Below are 8,891 nucleotides of genomic sequence, written 5' to 3' on the forward strand. Positions count from 1 at the left end.
TGTTTAATCGCGTAATTAATTTGCCGGGTCAACTCAGACTGGCCCCAGATTGCACCACGGGAGCCCACATGTCAGGGTGCAGATCTTGCAGTTTGCTCCCTGTCATCTGCGCCCACTCAGAATTGAGTTCTTGGGCTTCACAAGCGCCTTCTTTATATCCCTTTTCCCAACTTTGACACTATGCAAAAAGAAGATTCCCCATCACGTTAAACTTGTGGTACATGCATGGAGTACTAGATGTAGACGAAATTAAAAATTAATTGCATAGTTTTGTTGTACTTTGCGAGACGATTCTTTTGAGCCTAATTAGTCGATGTTTGGATAATAATTTACAAATACAAACGAAATGCTACAGTTGCGCATTTATGGTAAAATACAAACTTTACCATCCCTAATTTGGGAACTAAACAAGATCAAGTTCAAGTTGTCCCTTTTTTTTCCTTTTAGGAAGTTGGGGCTTTGGCAGGTTCTTTCGTCTATGAATGCGTTAATGTGTTGTGCTCCAAGCCTACATACAGTCTACGGCATGCTAGCTAAGCGTGAAAGTATTCAAAGGGAATCTTGAATGCTTTTCCCCTGGATAGAATCGGCACCACAGCAAAGGTTTTTCTAAGGTAGGAGCGAAATGCCATACACTATGATAGACATCCGAAACAACATCTACATGCCGTCTCTTTCTTTCCAGGAAGCATATATCCCTGGAAGATTGACTGCCGCACTCAGATCAGATCCATGAACCGTGAAAGAGTATTCATCCCACGATGTTGCTAGGGGAGTGAGGTCAGCCGTCAGCCATACCCCATACAACACCCAGTATTAAAACTTAATTGCCGCTGTAAATTCTCAACTCCTTTGCCTAATGCTTGTCCTGGCAGAGCTCGTAATTCATTAAGATCATGTTTAGTTACCTCCAAAATACCAACTTTGACACTATGCAAAAAGAAAATTTACTTCATATCAAACTTGCGGTACATGCATGGAGTACTAAGCCCTTGTTTAGTTCACCCAACTCCCAACTTTGGCACTATGCAAAAAGAAGATTCCCCATCACATCAAACTTGCGGTACATGCATGGAGTACTAAATGTAGACGAAATTAAAAATTAATTGCATAGTTTTGTTGTACTTTGCGAGACGAATCTTTTGAGCCTAATTAGTCAATGTTTGGACAATAATTCACAAATACAAACGAAACGCTACAGTGTGCTACAGTGCTGTAATAGTAATTTGGCACCTCCAAACTTTGGCAACTAAACAAGGCCTAAATGTAGACGAAATCAAAAACTAATTGCACAGTTTTGTTGTACTTTGCGAGACGAATCTTTTGAGCCTAATTAGTCAATGTTTGGATAATAATTCACAAATACAAACGAAATGCTACAGTTGCGCATTTATGGCAAAATGCTAATTTTGCCACTCTCAAATTGGGAACTAAACAAGACCTAAGGAAGAAAGTTGTCACATGACATCTGTTTGTTGGACCTTGACCATGGCAACAGCTCCAACGAGCTTTATGTCGTCAAGCATGACACCAAGGCCGTGTTTAGTTTGGCGAATTTGGGGGTGCCAAATTACTGTTACAGCACTGTAGCACACTGTAGCGTTTCGTTTGTATTTGTGAATTATTGTCCAAATATTGACTAATTAGGCTCAAAAGATTCGTCTCGCAAAGTACAACAAAACTGTGCAATTAGTTTTTAATTTCATCTACATTTAGTACTCCATGCATGTACCGCAAGTTTGATGTGATGGGGAATCTTCTTTTTGCATAGTGTCAAAGTTGGGAGTTGGGAGTAACTAAACATGGCCCAAGGTTTCACCAGCGGCAGTAGTCACCAGTCGGAACACAAAGACTCGGACGGACCAGCAGGCGGTTTCACTGATCCGATCGAGTTGTTTAGCAAACCTGCCGCAGCTGCCTCGAAACTTGGCTGACCACAACTGCTCCTTGGTTAACCAAATACTCTAGCAACCTGCTGCACAAAATCTAGCCAACATTCCTGCAGCTCCTACCGTGCCACTCTGATGTTGGCACGACACGGCGGGAGGTCGTCGCCTGACGCAGACCGCCACTGGCGCCGGTGAAGCTTCAGCGAACCTGCGGCTGCCGGTGCCGTAGACGACACGCCCTGACCGCGGGTCGCAGCTTGTTCCGGGACGAAACCCCCGTTGCCTTCGTCCTCGTGGCACGAGACCGACCGGCCTGCTTTTTGTTTAGCACGAGAGTGTCCGAGGACGCTGCGGCGCTGTTTCTTTCTTTCTTTCTGGTCCGGATAGGGGCCGGGAGGCCGGCAGAAGACGTACAAGTGGCGGAACGCGCCAGTCAGATTAACATACTGCGAGTGACCTGGGGTTGCGAGGGATTAGGGAGGCCATCAGCGATTTGTTTAGACCCTAGGGTTCATCATGGTTGGAGATGTTGCGAGCACATGGAGCACACGCATCTTCCAAGCCGAATACTCTGTAGGAATAGTATCCAAGTCTCCAGATGGTAGATGCCCTGTGTCTCCAGGCACCACGTACAGGCACCATTACAGTAATGGCAATGGGAGATTCTGAAGGATTCTGCGGTGGATCAAGAGACATGTGTCGCCATCTGCCGACACCAGGTATTTCAGATATAAACTGATCGCAAGGTAATTCTGGTTCTGGCAAAGCGATCAAAGGAAAATGCCGCTGCGCCGTGCGCCAGGTAAGAGTCTAGTTCAAGGATGACAGCAAACTGGGGGTACGGTTGGTTAGAGAATATATCAAATTGACAGCACTCTGCATTTCTCATTTCTGATTCTCTTCCTGCAGTATGATTGCAGCCACTCTACAAAACCTCCTCGCCAGATTTCTTACCGTATTCTATTACACCCAGCAGATTGGATCATCTATAGTCATGCTTTATAAAAAGCATAGACTCTGACATGCATCATGCTCTCTGAAGGTTTGTGGATTTATAATTCAGAAAACAATATTCTGCTATCAAATTGATTGCAGTTAAACAAGTCAAAGATTCACTAAAACAGCAGTATATGTTAAAAAAAGTCGCTTACTAATTATGTATCTTAGATCAGAAAATTGACTACAAGATTGGACAAAGAACCAATTTGACAAGTTTTGGATACGTATGATACAATAAAAACATTGAAATCTGCAAGGCAAGAAACACATGTTTTTTGGTAAACAGCAAACAGGTTGCATCACTTGTCCCAACTAAAATTGTCGATTCATTGCTGCTGATCCAGCACAAAAAGTACATAACCAGTTCTCACCACCCTGCATGACTCCAAAACAGTGGTTTAGAACCCCCGAAGTAGTAGGTAGAAGCAGTTCAGCCTTTGTACATCAGAAACGAGGATGGTGCCAAAATGAGCAACGAGGCATTGAGATCAGAGCATACATACAAGTCAACATCAATATGCCTAAAGTATAGCATTATGGAAATAAGTAGGCCTAAGTTCTAAAACAAGGCAACAGGCTGGCCATCATTCTCCTTGTCCAAACTTCTTCTAGTGCCTCGACCTCTCAGAGTCAAACTGTTCAACCTCTTTGAAGTAACTGAAACCTCTGAGCCAGCGGTGCTTTGAACGTCTACAGAAGATAACGCCGTCCTGCTGTTACAGGGCAGATCAGAGGACCGTTGCCTTTGAAGCGGCGGCCTATGTGTGCCAGAACCATTCAACTTCGCTTTAGCCGACTTGGTCCAGTTCATGTAGTTCGGTCCACCTCCATGTCCACAATCAGATCTTCTCTCCGAAGTTAGGAAATTGGTGCCAGACACTGGGGTGACCGAGGAAGTTGATGGAGAGCTTGCATCACAAACAAAATCTGAAGAAGAAGCTGAGATTGTGGAAGGAGGTCTAGCTGCCACCCTAGTTGTCATATTGTTTCTTCTGATCTTGACTGAGCTTACATCTGCAAGCTTTGAGCTAACTGCATTCATGTCCTCAATGCTCTCTGAACACCGAGAATTGGTGGACTGTTCAGTATGGTTTTGCTCCATAAGGCGGCTCTCCCACGGTTTTGTTGCCATCCACCCTTCAAAATAGCTCCAGTTGTGATTGTTTCTGTTAGTTCCATGATTTCTGAGAGATGCAGCTGGAGAGCTAGGCCTCCCACTGTGGCTTGAACTCCGCTGCAGAAACGACTATTAGAATATATATGTGAAGAAAATCAATAAATTTGTTACATATCCAGATTATTGCTGCAAGATATTATACCTGGTGAGAGAGAGCATATGCAATTGCCCTTTCTCTCTTTACTGCCCCCTCGTGCCTCATATGCATCTTTGATTTTAAGTCGTCCACAGTGCCTTGACTATTACACCATCCAGCCTGCAATGTAAAGCATGTCATCCAAACGTCCAGACATCATCATAGCACATAATCTTATCTTTTGCGGGATTGTACTATTATTTAAATGTTTGAAACAAAACAAATGCGCAGGCCAATTGTCTACTTAATACACTACGAATAACTAAAGGTTTGTAGGTTTGTTGGGCATCAAACATGGCATAAACAAAGTTGCAGGGATGCATTATTGGTGGCATCATCCTAGGAAGGCTTACCTAGGAATGACTACCAAGATTTATTCAAGCATACTTGGTCAATAGCAAACAATATCTCAAATCATCATTACTAAATGGGAGCTCAATGTCAAAATCATTCCTGCATCATGGAGATAGTGATTTTACTGTTGCTAGTCTGCAGCAAAAGCAACCAACTGAACAAAGTGATAAATTTACTGACGCATCCAGATTCAAGAGTATATATGAGCATTTGCACAACAGCACAAGGAAACGACACGTAATGCAGGTGTAGTAGAAAGCAACTAGATAGTCCTGCAAGTCCGGCACAAGAACTAAGCACAGGGGTACAAGCTGCTACACTCGCAAACTTCGCGCACGAAACAAACATGAAAGACTCCTTAGGTCGGCCTAGAGCAAGTTCTGAAGGTTTTTGCAGTTCATACCTCTGCTTCCTTGACGGGATCGGCGCGTCCGGTTCGCTCGTCGAGGACGTCCTGCGAGTCGCGGCCATCCGCGGAGATCCTGGCGCGTCGGTCCCGGGCGCGCTCCTGCACCCGCACGAGCGCGTTCATGCACTTGAGCGTGACGGCGAGCTGCTTGCGCACGCGGCGGCCGCGCACGAGCGCCTGCAGCCGCACGATCCCCCGCAGCGCCCTCAACGCCCTCCGCGCCTGCGCCGCCGCGCGAGCACCGACAAGAAACAGTGAGAAAAAGGCAGCATTTTTCCTCCTTTTTTTTAGCACCAAGGATCACGCGAGGCGAGCGGCGGCGGCGGGTTAGCCTACCAGGAAGGCGCGGAAGGCGGTCTGGATGCGGACGGCGGCCCATTCCTGCCGGATGACGCGGAAGTCCCTGGGCGGCGCGCGCACGACCGCCGCGACGAGGGAGCTGCTGATGAGCGCGTCGGCCTCGGACGGCGCCTCCGACGGCGGTGCGCTGCTCCCACGCTGTGAGGAAGAGCTCCGCCACAGGCGGCTCCACTTCCGGCCCTTCCCCGCGCCCGCGCCGCCGGGTAGGCCGACCAGCGCCCGGATCCACTTGCCCGATGCCCCCATCGACGCCGCAACCGCAACCGCAACGCCAAAACCACAAACTTTCCCCCGCTCTCTCTCGCTCGCTGCTCCGGTGCTCCCACGACGAGGCCGAGGCGAAAACGGCCAAATGGGACGGGGACTCGAGGGGACGTGGGGAACGTGTGCCTTGGCCGCTGTGCGGCTTCGGTTACGAGTCCCGGGGGAGGAGCCGTTTGGTGGGCACGCGCGGTTCAAATTTGAAACCGGGAGGAGGGCACGAGGCCACGAAGCCGGGGAAAGCCCCACCCTGTCAGGCTTTCTTCTCCCGTCTCGGACGCTGGCGTGTGGCCCCGACGAGCGGTGGGCAGCTACCTTCTTCGGCAGAGAGGAGCCAGCGTGGGAGCAACGGCGCAGGCGCGCGCAGACGAAAAGGCGAAATTTGCGGCTCACGCGCTGACCTTTTTCACTCCCCCCCTTGGTCTTCGAGAAAGACGAAGGGCTATTGATTGATTAGCCGTCTTTTCTCGTGGGACGGGCCGGTGAGAGGCTGCTGCCTGGGCCGGGTTTGAGTTCGCGCGCGCGGCGCCCGGATTGCCTTCCGGGGCTCCGGGCCCTGAGATCTCAGGAGTATCCGTTTGGCGCACCACCGTGCACTCGTTGCTCAGAATTCATTGAAATCACGCGATCCAGCGCGGGTGTGCGTGTGCTTGCTCAAAATTTCTGCTTCCGTCCGCGCCTTGATCAGTTGATCGTCCAGCCCAAGTGGAGTGCACGGGGGCAGCGAGTCGGACCGGCGGTGCCAGTGGACATGGCCGTGAAAAAACGGCCGTAACGAGCGGTAGCGTGACTCCTCGGTGATCGTGCTGCGAGGACAGACCGAGCGGACCGGGTCGTTCCGCGACTTTGCGGTGACTTTGTCGGTGTCGCGGTGGATTCGGCCCAGGCGCCCAGAGGCGGCAGTTTTGCTCCGTGTGGGGGCAGAGGTGCACGACGGACGGCACGAGCCGGTCGGAGGCTGGGAGTGGGGCGGCGGGCGGTGAGACTGGATAGGAACGTGGATTCGTTTCCAGCGCATGCGTTTGTGGGCTGCGTCCGTGTGGCAGGTAGCGGGCCTGCTGGGCCTCAAATGCAGGTATACATGTTGTACTTTTACGTATGGAATTATAGGCCTCCTGTGTCATGGGCCCTTGGGAAAAAAAGTGGCCGACGGGCAGTTCAACACCATGACATGACATGACATGGATCTTGGAGCGGTTTTTTATCCGATCCGCTCTCAATAACTATGCTTACAGATTGGCAAATTGATACGCCATAACATGGAATTTCTACTTCTATGCTTTTAGCTTGTCAAGAATACAGATCATTGAAGCGTTTATAAATCCTCTTCTGTGGTATTCTAGCTGGAATTTAATATGGAATCCTTTTACGGTGCCTTATACTAAAATATACTCCGTATCAGTACCCGAAAAGTACTAATACAAGAACATCTAAGAGTTAGAATTAATTGTGTATTATTAAGAATTTCACGTGTGGTATGTATAGTATACAATAGTATTGATAGTATAAGCTAATCGTATGAAAAAAACATAAATGATATCACCCTAATAGATTTAGATAAATTGGTTCTGGTGTCATGGTCAGAACTCACAATAACGATGGCCTTATATTCATTCCTCTACCTCTACAATCAAATTTAAGGGTGATTTACTTTAGAATTAAGTAAATTTAAATCTAGAGTGTATTATCAATCCTGACAGCACGGACAAAACGTTGGACACCAACTATAATTGACTGCTAGTATCGACAACGACATAACTACCTTGAGCCCAAAGACGATGCTACCTTTTGTACTTTCTCTAGTTCTACGTGACAACTTTTATCGTCACTTTTCTACAATATGTTTGTAACGTGTACAATATCATCAGATAACTAATCGAAAAACTACTTACATCTTTTTTCAAATATCTAAACTCAAGAGTCAAGATATATCTATTTTGTGATACACAAGTTTGAAACAATTGACTTAAACAACTCCAAACACGTATTTGTGATTGGAGGGAGTGATATTTTGGTAAAGATGCGAAAGTGACAACATTTCGTAGTCCTTGCAAGGATAAAGAGGACGCGGCGGTGTGGATCATGGTAGGAGCAAAGGACCTGGCTAACCTTCTTAGCCGAGTGTACTATCCGAGTGTACTATAGTACAACTTTATGTTTTATTTCTCTTTTTTTCTTTCGAGGTGAGAGCCTAGCTCCTGTAAATATTTTTTTCCCACCAGGGATCTCTTCCTTTTTAATATAATAGGCATCTCTCCTACCGGTTCGTTTAAAAAAAATGACAACATTTGTGAAGTAGGATGAAAAGGGAAAAAATATGAATCCATATAAGTCGTACATACACTTAGATTTAGAGAATACTCTCTCAGGTTCAACATTTATGAAGTATTCAGGACTTCGGCTTAGACTATATAGTGAAGATTTGACAAAACATATTACATATAGAAATATGCCATTAAAAAAGATAATTGCATATTTTGAAAGTACTTTTTACGGTGAATCTAATAACATATATCTTGCATGTCAATCTTTGCAAAATTTTAAACATTCATGGTCAAAATTAAAATGGTTGGCAGAAATCCTAAAATGGCATGCAGTTTGAACCAGAGATCCTAAAATAACATGTATTTTGAACAAGAGAAAGTGCTTGAGAAGGCTATAGACACCCACATTTTGAAATCAAGAGGTGCCTTTTTCAGTTTGTACTCTATGTCTGCAAAATGACGTGCAACATTTTGGCTTATTTTTGCACCAATAAATTTCATAATTCCATCCAATTGTTCACGACCAGTCTCGTAAGATGATTTTTCGGTTGTGGTGTGAAAAGTGAAAATTGAGGGTCTATTTGGTATAGCTCTATCTGATTCTGATTCTCTATGGGAGCTGATTCTCTAATAGAAGTAATTCTGTGGCTGAAAGTGATTCTTTTTAATTCTCTAGTATAAACTTTTAAAATGAGGATGGGAATCACTTCACAGAATCAAAAGAAGATATTATTTTTCAGCTCCAAATCTCTTAATTTATTTTAGAGAATCATTTTACAGAATCAGAAGAGAATCATTTATCTTTGAAAAAGTTGTTTCACGAATCTCCTGCTGGAATCATCAGCTCTGCCCTGAAAAGTGAAAGCGAACACTCGAGGCACACCGGACGTCGCAGCCAACCTCAAGCCGAGTCGGTTCCGGACTTCCGGCGTCGCGTGAAGTCGGGAAAAAGGCCCCCGATCATGCTTCCCTGGCAGTCGGGTATTCTTGATATTTAACGAGAACGAAGATTCCACCGCATATTACTCGTCTCGTGTGCGAC

The 8,891-nt window shown here is 46.2% G+C and overlaps 1 protein-coding gene across 1 annotated transcript; it reads right to left on the bottom strand.

Annotated features, from left to right (window-relative positions):
- Positions 1-3,191: 3,191 nt before the first annotated feature.
- On the bottom strand, positions 3,192-5,772 carry LOC117854954 (protein IQ-DOMAIN 6). The gene is made up of 4 exons (XM_034737216.2): positions 5,301-5,772; positions 4,959-5,186; positions 4,208-4,321; positions 3,192-4,122 (listed from the first exon to the last, which is right to left on the bottom strand). Exons 1-4 carry the CDS (start codon positions 5,568-5,570, stop codon positions 3,448-3,450), a joined length of 1,287 nt encoding a protein of 428 aa, XP_034593107.1. The 5' UTR covers positions 5,571-5,772; the 3' UTR covers positions 3,192-3,447.
- Between the last annotated feature and the right edge of the window lie 3,119 nt (positions 5,773-8,891).

This window comes from Setaria viridis, chromosome 5, assembly GCF_005286985.2.
Source record: "Setaria viridis chromosome 5, Setaria_viridis_v4.0, whole genome shotgun sequence".
In the NCBI taxonomy this organism is placed as follows: Eukaryota; Viridiplantae; Streptophyta; class Magnoliopsida; order Poales; family Poaceae; genus Setaria; species Setaria viridis.

What these genes read in the sequence shown, in the direction of transcription:
- LOC117854954 (XM_034737216.2), bottom strand. Translation starts at nt 5,570, where the DNA reads ATGGGGGCATCGGGCAAGTGGATCCGGGCGCTGGTCGGCCTACCCGGC. An exon ending in CCGCCTTCCGCGCCTTCCTG is followed by an intron (nt 5,187 to 5,300) that starts GTAGGCTAACCC and finishes GCGGCGGCGCAG; the next exon opens with GCGCGGAGGGCGTTGAGGGC. An exon ending in ATCCCGTCAAGGAAGCAGAG is followed by an intron (nt 4,322 to 4,958) that starts GTATGAACTGCA and finishes TTTACATTGCAG; the next exon opens with GCTGGATGGTGTAATAGTCA.